The sequence below is a fragment of the Pelodiscus sinensis genome, chromosome 5 (genome assembly GCF_052426305.1).
Source record: "Pelodiscus sinensis isolate ZL-2025 chromosome 5, ASM5242630v1, whole genome shotgun sequence".
Classification (NCBI taxonomy): Eukaryota; Metazoa; Chordata; order Testudines; family Trionychidae; genus Pelodiscus; species Pelodiscus sinensis.
In genome coordinates this window covers 129,406,766-129,424,939 of record NC_143056.1, presented here as the reverse complement: position 1 = coordinate 129,424,939, position 18,174 = coordinate 129,406,766, and the positions used below count along the sequence as shown (strand labels likewise).

General features: G+C 49.6%; 1 protein-coding gene across 7 annotated transcripts in view; it reads right to left on the bottom strand.

The window, feature by feature from the left end:
- Positions 1–616: 616 nt before the first annotated feature.
- The window catches only part of CTNND1 (catenin delta 1), a 47,818-nt gene continuing 30,260 nt past the window's right edge, over positions 617–18,174 (bottom strand). For 4 of the 7 annotated variants that reach the window (XM_025182183.3, XM_025182192.3, XM_075928927.2 and 1 more), the window contains 15 exons: positions 12,670–13,133; positions 12,402–12,585; positions 11,888–12,005; positions 10,786–10,939; positions 10,398–10,415; positions 10,073–10,141; positions 8,408–8,535; positions 6,508–6,658; positions 5,729–5,921; positions 5,467–5,581; positions 4,445–4,532; positions 3,573–3,620; positions 3,221–3,321; positions 2,845–2,907; positions 617–2,604 (listed from right to left, as the gene is read on the bottom strand). In XM_025182183.3, coding sequence (XP_025037968.3) covers positions 2,593–2,604; positions 2,845–2,907; positions 3,221–3,321; positions 3,573–3,620; positions 4,445–4,532; positions 5,467–5,581; positions 5,729–5,921; positions 6,508–6,658; positions 8,408–8,535; positions 10,073–10,141; positions 10,398–10,415; positions 10,786–10,939; positions 11,888–12,005; positions 12,402–12,585; positions 12,670–13,133 — 1,906 coding nt within the window. In that variant the 3' untranslated portion in view covers positions 617–2,592. The remainder of the gene's footprint in view (positions 2,605–2,844; positions 2,908–3,220; positions 3,322–3,572; positions 3,621–4,444; positions 4,533–5,466; positions 5,582–5,728; positions 5,922–6,507; positions 6,659–8,407; positions 8,536–10,072; positions 10,142–10,397; positions 10,416–10,785; positions 10,940–11,887; positions 12,006–12,401; positions 12,586–12,669; positions 13,134–18,174) is intronic. The other 3 variants (XM_014571027.4, XM_014571032.4, XM_025182186.3) reach the window with 3 other exon arrangements.

The window sequence follows — 18,174 nt, the reverse complement described above, 5'->3', positions numbered from 1 at the left end:
GTGTTACTTTTAGCAGTACTCCTCCCTGGCTCTTCAGCAGGGTTGAGTCCAGGACCTCAAGCACCAAAGCCCAGACCTTTAGCATTTTCAGGACAGAGTTCATGCTGCTGCGATTTGTGAATCTGGCCTTGCCCAGATTTTCCCTATGCCAAAGCGGTGTTGATGTACACAGCAGTCAGACATTGCCTCTTAAGTGACGGGTAGTGGGGACTGGACACAGACCTTTTAGCAGAGGTTCTATTGCTTGGTGTTCATTAACCCACTAGCAAACAGCAAAGGACAGGGTCAGTGTTTAGAGCACATGTCTAGGATATGAGACCCCAGTTCAAGCCACTGACCTGCCACAGCCATCTTGTGTGATCTTAAGCAAGTCCCTTAGTCCATGCCTCAATTCCCCCACTCTTACCAGGAGGTAGAACAGCACGGCCTTGTCTCGCCATCACAGGAGTGCATGAGAATAAAATACTGTAGCATCTGAGCAGCTCAGTCAAGTGTAATCAAACTCTAGACAAGCCCCTTACATGGTCCTACCAGTGGACCCACCCTGCACCAATTTGCCTTACACTGGTACCTGCCTCCAGCCTGCTCTGAAGGAGCCACTCACTTTCCCCAGACACACACTTTAAAAACTTTTTATTTATATAAAAAATCATTTTGTTTTAAAAGCATTACAAGAGTGCGCGCAGCAATCAGACAAAGAACAGGTTCCCCACACCCCAGCTCAAGGGGTGTAGAAGAGAGCAAGATAGTTATTGGTTCCCCGCTGCAGGCGCTAGAGCAGTCTGAGGGAAAGGAGGAGTTTTTGGTTCATCTGGAATTAAAAAAAGGAATTAGTGTTTTACATACATTAAGAGTCAGACCCCAGAAAGACAGCTTGGATTTGTACTTCAGTCCCTTCCAAGAAAAAGAGGCTGGAAGCGACAGAGATGGGGTTGGAGAGGCACAGATCTTCCAACCCAGACCTCCCCCCTTGTGTAGTGCATGCATAGTGGGAGGGGGACGAGATGAGAATCCCATCTGAGTACACAACCTAGAGCAACCCAGGTCCAGTTTGTGGCCTCAGGGGGAAGCTTCCAGTTGCACTATGTACAGGAGAGGGGCTAGGAATATCTTCCATGGGGAGGCAAAGACACACCCCCTTCATCAGAGCTCCCATGGTTCCCCCTTTCACCTGGCTGAATGGAATGGACCACTTGGTGTTCCCACCTGAGTCCCTGAAGCTTCCTGTCTCAGCAGGCCATTCCGTGCAGGCCGACAGTGCTCTCCCTTGCCCACCTCATGCCAGTGAGCATTAAAGGACGACAGAGGAGCTCCTATTGATCTCCCCTGCCCAAACATTCCTAGAAATCCAGCTATCCACACTAAGGCCAGAATCTCAAGTGGGGAGGAGAGTAGGAGCTAGTCTATGTCAGAGATCCCCAACCCCTTAAATCCAAACATACTCCTCCTCTAAAAGGCAAGAGAGCCTATGGAGTTGGAAGAAACTGTTTCACAGTGGCAAAGAAAGGCACATGTCGAGAGACCGACAGACACTGCCGCATTCACCCGACGTGTTTGGGCTGGGGTTTTCACTTCCTACCCCCACCCATCCCAATCCATCACCCCCTCTCCTGGCATATCCTAAAGTCATGGCACCTCTCAGACTCAGGCCAGTTAACAAATCCATGCATCCCTTAAAGAACCCCCCACATCCTTTTCCCATCTGAGAGCCAGCCCTGCCTGTGCGCCATCAGGATTCTCCCCCTCAACCTCTCCCCCAAGCCGGCTCCTCTCTCAACTACCTCCTCCCCCCTGCAGACAACCTGTCTAGATGAACACACTCACGCCTAGGCCCCATGAAAGAGTGGGGAGTAAAGTGATCCAATCCCCATCCCCCACACATCCATTTACACGCCCTCCTCCCTCCTATTTAAGAGGGGATAGGCCAACCAAATAGATTAAGTCAACTCAGGACAGACCCCACCCCCCCAGCCATCTGGCATTCAAATCATGAGACGAGTCATGATTTTCCCCCTCCCCTTCCCAGCAACTGCCAGTCCCTGCCCCTCCCATCACCACTGCCTGGAATGTCCCCATATTCCCAGCATCCTTTGTTGCCAAGTGATCACACAAAAATATATTCTATAGGCTAAGAGAAGGAGGTGGTGGCCTTTGACCCCTGCCTCCACAAGCAGAGCGGATGTCTCTTAAAGGAGAAAGTAGTCCTGGTACAACAGGGCTCCACTGAGATCCACTGTGTGCTCTGAGTGCTACAGGAGCTGGTAGTGTCAGAGGAGGAGTTCCTTGAAGAGAGTCTGCCTTAGCCGCTCCAGTGAGAGTCATCAGAAGTATTTGGTCTGCAGGAGTTGCTCTTGGAAGGAAAGATAAAAGGCGTCCAAGGATCAAGGTGCAGCCATCTACAGAAGGGAGGGAGGGGGCCCTGTCCAGATGTCCCCCACTTCCAGGCAGAAAGGGTGCAGAGGGCCAATCATTTGGCTGGGTAGTTGGCACAAACAGTCCAGCAAAAGTAAGGTAAAAAAAATCAGTCCATTCCACCACTAAGAGTTGTATATAACATACTAAAACCCAAACTGAGCGGAGGCAGGGAGGAGACTAGATCTTCTGCTGTGGAGAGAGAGGAGAACAGGTCAGCATCAGGGTGTGGGGGTGTGGAGAGTTGCTGCCAAGCAGGAGCACAATGCACACCAAGCAAAACAAATCAAGGTACGATTATGGTCACGGATCAGCAAGTGATTGGGATCTGGAATCGAGGATGATTTGACTGGCCAAGCACCACGGGATTGCCCCAGAAGTTTATCCTCCAGCTCCCTGGAGCAGGAGACTCAGAGGGAGTCTGGGACATACCATAGGGGGATAAGCCAATGAGTCATCATCCTCCTCATGCAGGGATTCCTGCCCTTCCTCCTCCTGCAGACACACATTGTTAGTAGGGTGTGGGGAAGGATGCAAGAGACAGGAAGGGAGAGGGGGAGGCTGAACTTGGATACTGGGGATGGAGGGGGGGAGAGAAGACTGGGACTGTTCAGGCAGAAGATGGGGCAGAGCAGAAAAGCAGAGTCAGCTGATAAAGCCCAGGTTTTCGTCGCACTGTCTAACACAGAGGCCAACAAGTATCTCTCTTCGTTTACCTGTCCTGAGCCTTCCCTCCCTACCAAGCCCAGGTTTATGGGATCCCAGTAAGCACAGCTGGGGACTAAAGACACATTCGAGCAAGTCTTACCATCAGCGGTGCTCCCTTCAGTGGCTCCACATCACCCAGGTCTCCAGACCGGTCTAGGGTTCTGTTGTGGTCTCTCGTGTCCAGTGTAGAGTAGTTGTTCTCTGGGTCAGGAGGACATTGGACAAGTGAGACCAACCCCTCCGCACAGCAGCTGTGAGCTTAAACAGGCACAACTGGCTTCATGAGGCCAAGAGCTATTTAAAAAAACAACCTTCCCTATCCTTTGTACATTTCCTCCCATTCCAGGGTTTGCACCTGCCTCAAACACATCCTGCTGCTTAGATCAGAGTCACTCCTGCCCTCCCACAGATAACCATGAGCTTTCATCTGCGTGCATGTGCCAGTTTCCTACCTGGTCCCATGTTGCTCATCTGGATCTCCTCTCGGGAGGATTTCTTATCTAGAGAGAGAAGATGGGTGTTTCAGACACCAGACCTGCAGGTTACTCACCCTACCAGGCAACCTTCGGGCAGCAGAGAAGCTGGTTCATGTTTCAAGCACACCCAGGCAGGCACTTCATTTTGGAGAAGTTAGCTGGCTCACAAACCCAGTTCAAGATGCTATAGGGCATAGGCAGGCAGACTGTGGCTCATGAGTCACATGCAACTTGGGTACCCTGCTGCCCTCATTTTCTACCTACCAGAACTGGAGTGGGGGGGGGCTGGAGAGAAGAAGCATGCTCAGAACTGCTGCCTTGCAACAGAATGGGAGGGTATGGGCTTCTACTCAGTTTTGGAGTTTCTGCCCAGCAAGGTGTGTTTGCTAGGGCTTGAGGTTTTAACATGAGTGGACTGAAGTCTTGAGCTTCATCGGGCACCTCCAACGAGTCAAGCCCTGAGCCCTGGCAGGACTGCCCTTGGCTCTTCTGCAGATTGTTGTATGCGGCATGGAGGGCAAATAAATGTGACCACCCTGCAATAGGGCCTTTATAAAAGACCGTTAAATTCAGGAGTTAGACTGAACAAAGTTACATTTGCAGCACAGACTCACTATCAAACAGCTCCCTGTGAACTACCAAGAGTGAGGCGAGAGGCAGCTCTGAGCCCGGGGAGCCCACTAAGCACACCAGACAACAGTATTTGCAGCAAGAGCAACTGAAGCCCTCTGAACATACTGAGCCAGCAGGCATAACTGGACTGAGGGGGAAGGAGTGCTGCTGGACATTCTCCCCTTCACCAACGTGGAAGTACTGCATGGCTGTCTACAGGGGGCAGTGTGACCTACCTGCTTTTTGGTTCCTGTCAATGAGTGGCAAGGTGCTGTCATCGAATGAGTTACCTCCCTGGTTCCGAGAGGCATTGTTTAGATTCACCTGAAACAGGAGAGGGGCCTGTAACATCCATGACCCCACACATCCCTGATGCTAGATCACACATATATAGGTCCCTTAGCCCCCGCACCAAGTTCCGCAGGTCTGTTTAGCAGGAGCTCAGATTCTGATGTTGCTGGACTGAGCCACATGTGCTGCCCTCTAGCGGCCGAAGCCCTAGCGGTAAAGCCCATGGCAGGGCAATGGCATGTACACTGGAACCTCAAAGTTGCTGGCCAGCGAGAGGTTCAATGTGCAGGGGAAGACCAGATTTGACCTGGCCAACACAACTTCTACAAGGAGTTGAGAGAATAGCAGTTTGTCTAGAGGAAAGATTCATGTCATATAGACGCCTGCATGTGCACATGGGATCCAGTATCAGATGCTCAGATACAGATGCTCATCTCACGAAAGATGCCTGGAAAGGCAGGAACAGCCCATCCCCATCTGTCAAATGGGAATTAAAGCAAGAATTTTAAGATCAGCTCCTCAAGAAGTAGCCAGGCTGTCCAGAGAGCACAGAGGCAGCACCCAACAGTATCTATTGAAAAACAAGAACCTTGCCAGCCTCCTTATGAATAGCAGCTGCTACACTCTGAGTAGCTGGCACCACATGACTTGCCCATGGTCACACACGAACATCTGTGAAACTGAACCCAGATGTCCAGAGTACCATGCCAGTGTGTTAGCCACAGGAAAGCCTTCCTCCCCAGGATTTCATAGCAACACATTTGGGATCCTGACCCACCAGGAGGGCAAGGCCAGCCCAAACTGTCCCTTGCTCAGCCACCACAGAGAAGGAGTCTAAACATGAAGCATTATTAGATAGGTGCTAAAGGGTCCAGTGGAGATCCACTCCTCGAACAGGAACCTTCTCTCTCCACCTTCTGAGAGCTAAATGACCCCTATTAAAGAGCTTCTCAGTCACATCAGGTACCTGGAAGTCAGATTTCTTCCATCCTTCCTTCTCCAGTGGCTTCCGCAGTTCCTTATACCCCCAGATTGTCTGCAGGACTAGGGCAGCAGCTCTGACTTCCCTCTCTGATCGGTTCCTGAAAAAAGCAAGACAATGACATGAAGATGCAGTATGGGTTAATATCCAATCCCCCTTCAGTGATGCATGAGCAGATGGGGTGGGGAGAAAGGGCAGGAAGTGAGATTCCAGCACCCCTTTCCCCTGCCCCCTGGGACACACCTACCCTGATTTGTTGATCAGCACCAGCTTCTCAATGCCCTGAGTCTCCCTCAGTTTTTTTGCTGCCTCTAGGTTGTCCACAATGACCTCATTGATTGTATTCAGGATCGATACCACCGTGTCCTCAGACAGGTTCTTGGCTGGGGTTTGCTGCCCACCTGGCAGATTCTTCACTAGGTTTGGGATTGCATGTTTACCTGGAGTGGGGGCAGGAGGGAGAGTCAGTCACAATGGATCAGAAGGTGTGAGCAGAGATTAATTGGTGGAGCCACACAAGAGGGATCAAGAGGATGAATGGACAAAAGTGTTAAACCATTAGTAGTTTGAAGCCTCTCTCCCTCCCCATAGCTTAATGGAGGCACAGTGCAGAAGAATGAACATAAGAACGGCCAAACTGGGTCAGACCAAAGGCCCATTTAGAGTTTGACAGTATCCTGTCCTCCAACAATGACCAACACCAGATGCCCCAGAGAGAATGCAGAACAGGGAATCGTCAAGTGAGCCATCCGGTCACCATTCCCAGCTTCTGACACAGAGCACAGCTCCCATCTTATGTTAGACGTAGTTAAGTGAAGGGGCGAAATAGAAGTGTGCAGTTTCCACAGGAACAATGGGCATCACAGTACCTTTTGGGTGGCAAGAGAAGAGAGCAAGAGCTAGCTCTGGGCTGATGCAGAGACAAGCTATGGTCTTTTTCGTATAGCAAAGTGTGGGGGGGAGGGGGGAAGTAGAGAGAGAGAAGAGCAGCAGCTACAGAGTAGGCATCACCTTCACAGTTCTTACCTATCAGCTCTTTGTTGCGGGAATCCACTGCGAGGTTGCGCAGGGCTCCAGATGCTGCTTTCACAACCCGCTCACTCTCGTCAGTCAGGAGGTCGGCAATAGCGGAGAGCCCCTTCTCCTGGCGCAGTGCTGAACGGATGTACCGGCCATACTGCAGGGGGACAAGAGCAAAGTGCCACAGACTTACAGAGAAGGCAGGTGAGAGGGGTCCACAGTCTGATGGCATTATGCCCGCCCCCCCTTGCATCTCTATTGCTGACATCCAACCTGAATCCTGCTTCTACTGAGCCACTCTCCACCCCCCTATCATGCAAGGAGGGTCCTCCCCAGCAGGAGCATGGGAATCATCCCAGCCAAACATCCACAACATGAGATGTCACTGAGGTGAGAAGTGTCCTCTAACAAGAAACTATTCTGTTCTGCTGTGGTATTAACTGTGTGCTTCAGGCTGTCCATGGAGTACCTGGGCTAGGTGGTTATTCTCATTCAGGAGAATGAATAAGAGGCTCATATAATGGCTGAGTCACCACAGCAGACACACCGCCTACCCCGGGTCTGGAAACTAGTAGTACAGCACAGGAGAGGCCAGGTTCTGCCTTGATAGACTTAATAGCACAAAATTAACTCCTTGTCCAGATACAACACAGGAACCAGAGCCGTGCTGCAAGTACCACTAAGATAGAAGGGCAAGTTGTGTCCTACTTCAGAGCACGTGCCATGGACTTACTGCACAGGGTAAGGAAGAAACTGCCTATGGGACCAGCCATTAAGTGTTGTCCATGACAGCACTTCTCACACCTTCATCTGACACAGCCAGCCAGTGCGGCCACAGAGAAGGATCCATCACGGGAGAGGCCACTGACTGACATTTGTATTGCAGGAGCATGGTGGAAGCCTCAACCAACTCAGGAGTCCAGTGTGTCAGGCATGGGGCAAGGGCAGTTTCTGTCCCAGAGACTTTGAGCCAGAATACAATCTACTACGTGGTTACGGGCAACCCTGCCAGCCACTAGAGAAAGTTGTGTTTAATGGAGGGTTGACTTACACACACAAAAAAGGAAAATCAGAGGCTTCCCAAGAAGGTAGGGCCACAATAAGTCATGTTATTCTGACAGCTTGCGTAGCACATGCAAGATGCTGCTTCAAAGGCACAAGTAACTATTAGCTGGCCTTTGGCATCGGATAACTGTGGAACGCCAATAAAACACTAAGGACCCTTTTGTGGGACAGTAAAATCAGAGCTCCGGATTGGTCTTCCCTGCAACATAATCCTCTGTTCCAATCTTCTATCTCTCTCCTCCTACAGTAGGAGCTGCTCAGCACTCCTGCATGAGGCTTAACCTCAGAAAGCCCATCACTGGCTTGCACAACCACCCAGATTGCATGCTAATTATTCAGAGAGTTTATGCCTAGGGCACAGATAGCTGGAGATACTGGGCAGAAGGGGACTCGGCAGCATTTATGCTGAAGGAGTGCCCAGGCATGGCTCCAGAGGCAGGGGTATGTGCTACGATTAGAATTAAATGCTCTCCAATGTCTTGACTTGTGGTTGGATCCATGATGAGTTGGGGAGTGGGACATGGTTCCTACAGCTGCTTTGTCATCACGGTAATGCTGGAAAGCATAAGTTACACTGTACAAAACACAGACGAGAACTTACAGTTTGACATTCAAGAAACACTGTCCATTTTCTGCCTGTGCTACTGAGTAGCTTCAGTTTAGTTTCCCCATATGGGGTCCTAGCTACAAGATTAAAACTGAGGTGCCTGGTTCCTCTATGCCAGTACTGGATGGATGATCCCTCCTTTCTGATGTGCCCTAACCCCACCCAGATTCAAGGCTTCAGTCTCTCTGCATTTTTAAATATCAGATTTCCAGTCTCTCTCTGGCTGTGACTCACCGTCCAGCGACCAGCACATAGGTTCTGGATGGCTCCTGCTGAGGCCTCTAGGATAGCAGGGGTTTTGCTCTCCTTCAGCAGCGAGATATATATCCGAACTACTTCTGGTTGGAAGAGGAGCTCATACCCTAGAAAATGTGACGGAATAACAGGTAGGGGTTATTTGAGAGGTTCATTAAGTATGCCATTATTTATTCTTAGCTATCAAATATGTTACACAACTGATATAAAGAACATGTTTTGCCTCTCTCCTTATGACTAGAACTAGAGCAAAACCAATTTTGTTTTTAACCAATGCCCCATAGCACTAGAAATCCAGACAACTGGCACTCCTGCACTAGCCCAGATAGTTACTTCCATCAATGCAGTGGCATGACTGTCTTTTTGCTGCTAAGATAATCCCTACATTTGGTCGGGCCACAACAATGGCTTGGTACAGGGGGAACAGAGATGATGCAACCCTCATCACTGGTAGATACTTAGCACCTACAGAACTAGTTCAGGCAACTAATGTTTACAGGATCCTTTCCCACCTACACATGGGACACTTCAGTGCTCCACATACAGCCACAACTGCACATAATAGGTCTTCAAACCAGCTCAGCTGGAAGCCCTGAAGTTGCAGTGACAGCCACATGATGAGATCAGACAGAGGTGTCTGTCTCTAATCCTGCAAAGTGCTTTACTGAAAGACTTGTCTGCCCACTGTTTGAGTATGATGCACTCTCATGAGCACACGTCACTTTGAAGTAGAGCTGTTAGAGTGTCACTGAAAAAATTCATTCTAAAAATGGCCTTTTTGAAAGCCAAAAGTTCCTCCAAGTTATTTATGAATTCTCAGAAATAAAGTTCAGGTTTATTTCTCCACAGCCCCATTCTCCAGTGGGAGACAGGAAGGAAAAAAAAAACAAACAAAAAATCAAAATTTTTTAACCAAAAAAAAATTGAGATGAGAAAGATTTCGTTCCGAGGGTTTCAAACCCCATACCTTTCCCAGACAGTCCTGAATGCCTGCAGCTCCTAGAGTTTAGTGTTCACTTTTTATTTTACAAAAGATGTAATGTTTACACAGAATCTTCCTGGTTTCTAGAGACACCGGGACATCTGCCAATACCACTGCTGCAATTATTGTGCACAGCAGGAAAGTTTAATTTTAAACAGTAGCTACCGGAACATTGTCATGACAAAGGTATGCCTAGTATAGCCCTTAACTTGGCTAGGTCATGTGTGGCTCCAGGCACCGTTGGTGCTCATCTACCCGCCCCCACCACCCAAATCACCATAGTATCTGAGCACCTCAGAATGTACTTATGTTCAACACTCCTGGTGAAGCAGGGAAGTGCTGTTATCCCTGTGCAGGCTGGGAGCTGAGGCCGTTACCTTCCCAAGGTCACCAGTGTGGTGCAGCAAGAAATTGACCCCAAGTCCTACGCTAGTGCCCAGCCACTGCACCATCTTCTCTTATAAGCCAAGAAAGAGTGGCTCTTCCCAGAAGTCACATATGTGATGACTATTACACTAGGCAGCATTTATTTTAGTGTAATTGTTTTACAAAGGGTGGAGATACGAATCTTGATTTAACTGGCTTTCATTTAAGGAGCTTAAGAAGATTACCAGGAGCTGGGGGAGGAGAGCAAGGTAGAGCAAATGCACTGGGAAGTATACCTTTTGCAGGGCTTGTTCTTTTGGGAAAGTCCACTGCATCAGTACCAGGCTCTTCTAGAGGTTTTTTACCTTCAAACAAGAGTAAGAGCAGTGAATACAAGATATTAGCATAGCTTATTCCATCTCCTCCCTGCCCAATTCTTCATTACACTTGCTCCAATTAATAAGCGAATCAGAATAAACCCAGCAGTACTGTGGCCATAGTTGGGGCATTTCTTCCTTAGCCAGTGCTGTGAACCTCCACCCCACATGCACCATTGGGAAGGGGGCAAAGGACAGAACCCAACAAACCACCATAAGAGGGAAAAGACAAGCGCATACTCACCTTTGGAGAACCACTCGTCTATGGGCGAAGCGGAGAGAAGGACAGGAGAGAGAGGAAGCAGGAGAAGACAGATGCCAACAGGATCGCAGGGTGGTTTGGCAGGAAAGCAAGGAGAAGGGAAAAAAGGGAGATGGGAAAAGCCTGAAGTTAGTGGCGATCCTTTCATCACTTCCATGCCAACACAGCACATCAACCTAACACAGGGCCCTGAACACCAAGAGCTAGAGATGCAGGCAGAGCTGTCTCACCGCTATCACAAGAGGTCTTGGGGAAAGCAGTGATTGAACCATCTTGCTTGATACTGTTCAAGCATGATGGAGCAGGCCTCATCCTCTTCCCCTTTTCCCTCCCACCAAAGAGGAATGGAAGAGCAGGCTCCCTGTCATACCTTTGCCTTTCTTGGCACCAAAGCAGCTGGCAGCATGGGGCCCAGAATTGCTGGCAGGGTTAAGGGGAGTCTCCTGGTAGCGCTCGGCATGCGGGATCTCACGGTGAACTTGGTACGACAGGTTCCGCAGCAGGCAGACACAGTTCTCCACCAACTGAAGTGGGGGAGATGGGAGTGTCATTCACAATGAGACACACCTGGTTTACTGGTCACCGGATACTTGAGCCATAAAAGGGATAGTGTTACAGCTCAGAGGTCACAGAGTGGAAGGGACAATTGTCACCTGGCTTAGGTCCAACACTTCCATGCTTCAGGCCACCGCTTAAGGTAATTCCAATGCTGCCTCCCCGCCCAAACTTCAGAGCCTCGCCCCATTGCTCAGTCCTTAGAATGTGCTTTGCTCTGGGCACCAGGCGCTCCATGGCCAACCCAAGGACTAGGGATGTTCTAGTGTAACCGTTTAAATAGTTAACCAAGCAGCATGAGCTGATCAGTTATGTGTTGGCTACCAGCCCTGCTCCCAGGAAGTCTGCTGTCACCCCGCGTTGCAGCATGAAGTTCATACTGCAGAGCCTGCAGTACAGCTGGTTCCCCAGGAGTGGGTCCGGGAGCTGGCTCCCGGCACACATGGGCTGCCAGCCCCACTCCTGGGGAACCAGCTGTGCTGTGGGCTCTGCAGTAGAAGCTTTATACTGCACAGCCCGCAGTGTGTAACCACTAAGATATTTAACAGTTACCTAATTAACCGCTTTTTAACAGCCCTACTGAAGACCAGCACTTGGACACACTTAAGGCAGAGCAGCCTCTACTTCTGAGCACGGGAAGATCAGTCCAAGTTCAAACCATCTGAAATTGCCCCTCCCTTCAGCCCTGCCCCCACCCAAAGGCTCCAGGGTCTCTCCTTCACTCCCAGTCCTAGAAGGGAGCTGATGCCGAAGAGGAGGAAGAAGTCACAAGCAGTAAAAGCAGTGACTGAAGGCAGGTCAGGACTACATCTTACTGCCAACACCGTCAAACGAAAGCAGAGCCAGATGCACAAGCACTGCTTTGGCCCCAGAGCAGTCTCCTGCCTGCTAGGGATGGGGCAGCATTGCTCCATTACCTTGCTGTTGCAGTCTTTCTGGCCAATCTCTGACTGGACTATGTATATCAGGGCATCCACCAACCCGTCGCACTCGCGCAGTTTTCGACGAGCCTCGCTCCGCTCCGAGCTCACGTTCCTAAAGGGGAGGAGAGTGTTGGAGGGCGAGACGGCCATAGTAGCTGCACCTCAGAGTGGAAGGATTAGATAGATGGTTCTAACTATGTTCCTGCTCCCCGCCAAGCTGAACCACCCAACCCCTACTTGTCTGACAGAAGGGCTGAACTAGACAAGCCATAAGAGGCACACCAGGGACTAATCATGCATTAGAGAGAACATCTTCCCACCACCAAGTTCTACTTCTAGTTGTCCAAGATACCGTGTCTAGAAATCTCCTCTCTCCTAAAGAGTTATGGTGAAGCAGCAGCCACCTGCTTCCCACCCCGGAGTGGGGGGGGGATTCCAGGTACAGCACAAGCTCAGCCAGTGGTGCCCACAGGTCAGACACCACCTTCCTGTTGGCTCTCCTGCGTACCTAAGGCAGCCAGCTGTGTTGGTGAGCACCAACTCCCACTCTATGTGGCGTGGCTTGGAGTCCTCGTTGGGCTCTCGTTCCCAGCCAGAGCGCGGGATGATGACCTCGTCAGTGAGGGCGTGCAGGGCGTGGTCCACAATGGCCATCTTTATTGAGTCATGCGAGGAGAGGTTCCACAATGTCCCTAGGCCGGAGCAAATGCAGCCAGTGAGACCAAGGTACTATGTGGGTCCCCTTCCCCGGACACATTTACCAGCCCGCCCATTACCTGTGATGACCTCAGTGAGATCCATGTCACGAGCTTTGCGCAGCAGCCGCACCAGGGCGGGAACGCCATCGCAGTTCTTGATGGCAATCTTGTTGTCCTGGTCTCGGCCAAAGGAGATGTTCTTGAGTGCCCCACAAGCCCCGTAGTGCACCTCCTTCTTGGGGTGGTCCAGCAGCCCCACCAGCACCGGGATGCCCTTTAGCTTGCGCACTTCCGTCTTCACTTTGTCATTGCGGTAGCACAGGTGCTGCAGGTAGGCCGCTGCGTTGGATTTCACCGCATCCAGCCGGAAGCTCAGCATAGCAATCACCTCCGGCAGCTCTGGCTGGCGCCAGTTGGCTGGCAAAGGCCCTCCCTTCCGCAGGCTGTCCAGGCTCGCCAGGCTGCCCCGCTCATGCTGGGCCAGTGGGGCCCAATAGTACTGATCAGGGGCCACCTCATCCACCAGCATATCCTCATAACTCCTGCAGAGGGGAGTGGGACAGAAAGGGGAACAGAGCATGAACTCCATGAAGAGCACACCTCAGCCTTCAGCCCCTAATGCTGGGAAAGAGAATCAGAGGGGTTACCAAGAAAAGATACATTGAAAGACTAGAACTCCAAAACCTGGGGAACACATGCCTGTGCACAGAGAGTATCAACATCCTCCAACATAGGCCCCCCCGGACTAGAGAGCCCCTTCCCTCCTCAGAAGGGCAATTCTGTCTTCCTGGTGCTTGGCCTTGACAATGAACCTTCTCCACTGACAATCTTAGTTAAGAGGGTCAGATGTAGGGTTCTGTCTGTTAGAAGCTTGACTGTGGCCAGCCAGGTCCATACCCTCTTTCCTCCCAGCCCTTCAACCCAAGCCATGTGATGGAAGGAGCTTCCTTTGCCTGAGCAGAGAAATGTTCCATAAGGGGATGCAGTGCCCTGGGCGACTGCAGCTACTCCGTCCTTTGAGGCAGCAACTTACATTGCCTGACAAAGCCCTGATCTCAGCTGGGCCTCTGGATACTCCACTAGCATGCTGAGATTACCCTCAGACCTAAAACTAACACAAGCCGCAGCTCTGTTTTCCCATCAGGCAGAGAAGGGCCTGAACAGTTCTAGCCTCTGGCCACTAGAGGGCAAGCTGGTGCCACCAATGTAAATCATGAGAAATTAGGAGCCGGAAACAATTTATTAGGTCATCAAGCTTGCTCTCCCCACCCTAGGGAAGGATCACTTCTATTGATTATTCTCCAGAGCCTCAGCCAGGCTGGTCCTAAGCTTTTCATGTAAAGAGAACTATTACAGACTCATTTGATGGGTACAGACTCCTGTTAGGTAGCTGAGTCAGATTCCAAGGGGAATTCCTATGGATACAATATATTTCAAGACAGCAAGTCCCTCCCTTTGCCCAGAAGCTGTTAGTGATGTTGAAAATACCAACACGCACAGCTCAAGTGCAAAACTGCTTTTGAAAAAATGCTTTGGGAAGCCATATCAGGCCAGATATTTTCCATGTAATGAATTTTAAAGTGGTCACCCATGTGACCTGGGGTGGTGAAGACTTAAAAAGCCATTTTTCTCCCTGAATAGAAGGGGGCTCTGAGCCCGGCCTAGATGCTAATGCAACACAAAACAAAAATGACTGTGTTGCAGCATGGGGATTAGCAAGGGAAAAGCCTACAGGAATGTCAGCTTGTAGTTCTAGCATTGAACTAAGACTCTTGAGATTTCATGTCAGTTCCTAGCTCTGACAGACACAGTCATGCTGTCCAAGTCTGCACATCTGGGCTATTCCATCTTCTGCAGAGTGGAAGAAGAAAAGGACTTCTCATACTGACTCTCGGTTTAGGGATGCATGCTCTGAGGCAGGGGCTGTCCTTACTGTACATATGGTGCCTAGCACAACAGGGCACCAGGAGCAATACCAACCAGCTTAGTAAATCTCAGAGGGGTAGTCATGTTAGTCTGCAACTTTAAAAGTGACAAATAGTCCTGTGGCACTAACCAGCTAATATCACTCTTTGCTGGATGCAGACAAAGAAAGAAAAACAGCACATGCTGATGAGTCCATTCTGTTAACGCTTTCAACTGCATCAGATTTGTTTCAATTCCTACAATGTGATTGTTAAATTTACCATTCCAGCCACAAAGAGATCCTACTTGCTCGCCCTTTTACCACGAGGACAGAAAAGCTATGCCACCACACACGCTGGACAAAAATGTTTTGCACATTTGTAACTTGGTCAGCAGAGATCAGAAGGCCAGTTTAAAAATAAAGCCAGTCTTAAAAAAAAGGCACTGAATAAGGCTGTTAAAATGCCTTGCATGTGCAATACCCACACAATGCTGTGTTCAGACAGGTGTTTTACTGAGCCCTCTGGATAAATAGCTGTGGACGAGAACTGAAACATACCAGCACACTAATATCAGCATAAGCACTAATAGACATACCTATTCTGACACGAACTTTTATGCCAGTAGTTTGTCAGTACTAGTGTAAGCTATGCAGCAGAAACCATCATAGACTGCCATACTGTAGAAGCTGCACTACATTAGGACAGTTTACCAGTATAGCTATGCCTGCAGAACTTTTAACAGAGAAAATTCCTTAGCTAGGTTGCCAACTTTGCCTAAAGGCAAGGTTGCTCGATTGTGAAGCTGTCTCTTTGCATCTGATCAAGCATAGGACATGCCCACTCACCAGGTGGAATGGGTCTCCCCTTGGGATAAAAGTAACTATAGGCTACCCGAATTCCTAGATGCCACCTCTTACTTAGATGGAATTCCATGCCAAATAGTAACAGCCTGGTATAAGAAGTGCCATGACGTCTAGTTCTGAGTATCTGACTCCTCCCAATGGTGAGCATGCTGGATCGGTATTAGCTACATCGAGTAACTGTCTGATCAGCAGTGCAGCTTCATGTCCGACTAGTTACGCCTGTTGAAGTGGCAATTCTGTTTGAGAGTCACCCTTACAATCCACTTTGATTGAGCCAGAACTCGCCAATGGTGATTTTGCTGCTTCGCCACCATTAGTGGTTACACTGCAATTCAGTGCTCCATAGCCACATGCCTTGGTGACAGGGTGTACAGATTGACTGCCACGTTGCCTCTGTAGTTTGACAGACATCTGAACCTCTAGCAGCACAAGACATGAGCTCAGTAACAAGCCACGCTGCAGACCGTTTCTTACTACGCCATGGTGGAGTACTCCTTGATTGTTACATCTGCTATATCCAGTTTGGATGAGTATTAAGCATTCACCCTAAGCTAGGCTGCATCAGAGAAGTTCTGAATGCCTCGTTACAGTGAAAGGCCACACTCTGGGACAATCCAAGCATTTCCATGGGAAAGCGAAGGAGGAAAGAACTGATCATCTACAGTGCTTTGATCTTATTCAGTTTTGCCGCCTGAGGTTTTGTACGTGCTTAGCAAGTTGCAACTAGACACGAGAAATGGACCCTTGTCCTTCATGGCTGATTATAGCCAGTACAGACACTGGGGGTGGGGGATGTGTTGTTAAAGACTCCCTTCTAAGAGTGCTTGGCAAATTGCCCTCCTGAAGTAAGTATGGGTTAGGATCTTGCTCAATACAAACATCTTGGGGTTGTTAATCTTGCTGAGTATTATCCCCAAAACTGGGAGATTCGAGACAGAAAGGTAATTGAGATAGTGGTGATGAGCCAACTCCAACACTGCTTGGATTCCATGGATTTCTGTGATTCTTATCAGCCTATCCCTGACTAAAACAGTGTTTCACAGCTCGGGAGCTGGAGGATAAAGGCTGGGCAGCCACACTGATTCTGCAGACAGTCTGACACCAGTGAAGACAGTACTGCTGGCTGCCAGCATACTGCCATTGAGCAAGTCAGTGAGCGAATTCCATCTTTCCCAAATGGGAGCCCAGGGGGCTGTGCTACGAGACTCGCCCCAGAGCCTGCCTCAGAGCTTCTCTAGTTCCCCTTCCTGTTTGGTGTCTGCCTGATGCCATCAGGGGGCCCGAGTCTCCTTTGGAGGTGCTGCAGCAATCCCAGAACACATCAACATGCCAGAGTTTGCAATGGCTGCAGACCAGATTACTCAGGACAGATTCTTCATCCCCAGTCCAGACTTAGGACTGGCAAGTTTGATCCCTCCTGTGCTGAGTGGCATGGCTTCCAGCCTTTGGAATTCACTTCTCTTGGCAGCCCAGAGACAGAGCTAAATGACCTTCAGGGCTAAGAGAAAGAGGCCTGGCTCAGCATACAGTTAACCCCTTTTACCTGTACATTTCCAATCTCTACAAGGAACAAGTCTACAGCAACAAGCACGTTAGGAATTTTACTAAGCGTTCAGCTTTGGGGCTCAGTCCCCGTCAGACACACAACAGCACCAAAGTACCATGTAAATATAGAGCTCAGCAAAAAAAAAAAAAAACACGCGCCAAGACCCTTGTACGCACTAGGGATGTTAAGGACTAGTGGACTATCAGATAGTCAACAGGATAGTTGACTAGTTGCTTCTCCCCACCTTGCTACCTCTCTCTATCAGATAGAGGCAGCAAGAGGGGAGAAAAAAGGGGAGGTACTGCAAAGCCTGGGGTCCTGGGCTCCATGCGTTGCTGCCACTTTGAAATGCCGCTGCGTCAAAGGGGGCAGTGCCACCCTATCAACTAATCAAATAGGCAATGCAAAAATGCATCAACTACTCGATTAGTCAATTACACAATACTTAATATCCTTACTAAGTATTAGATGTTCTAGTGTGTACTATCAAGGTGTAGGCAACAACTTCCTGTTGGGACGTCCCTGTCTGGCTCCCTTCCTCACACTGGCTCCTCAGTTTATTTTGTGTAACAGTACCTCAGCAGCCCTCCTAGGAAACCACAGCGTCACAGAAGTAGCCGTGACATACTTTTACAGGAACCTAGACTGCAGGCATCCAGTCAAAGATCTACTTGCCTAATCAGCTAGGGAAGTGACTGATCTGCCCAAGACACAGTGGAACCAACTGCTGTTGTCAGATTTGTCAGCTTCTCCCCCACACACATGATGTTTCTTCAAGGGCAGTGAACCTCAAGTCAGCTGTCTGCCCAGGAATCAATCCTCCCTCCAGCCTGAAAGCTTGGGCTACAATCCCAGTGTCCCAGCTCAGTAGTAGCTGCAAGTTTAAACCAATGCCACACTGAGAAGAGTTCTGGGACTTTGCTTCAATGCACAGCAACACCCGATTCACCGCTGTTACGCTATCACGTCACTGCATGAACCACCAAAATGCAGCCTTTCCTATTATTTTGTACAACCCAAATAGACCCAGATTATAGGGCCAGGCTTACAGGAACAGAAACCTCTGCCAAACTGGCAAAGAGCATCTTGACAATGCAAGGGGGAGGGACGGAGAACAAGAAGCCTTAGGATTCAAAAGGAGTCCTTTTCTCCTCGCTAAACTTTGCCCACCGACAAAGCCATGGAGCATGCTATCAAGAGACGGTATGTCCAAAACAAAAGCCTCCAGACAGCGCACCACAACTCTGTAGAACTCCTTGCTGTGTAG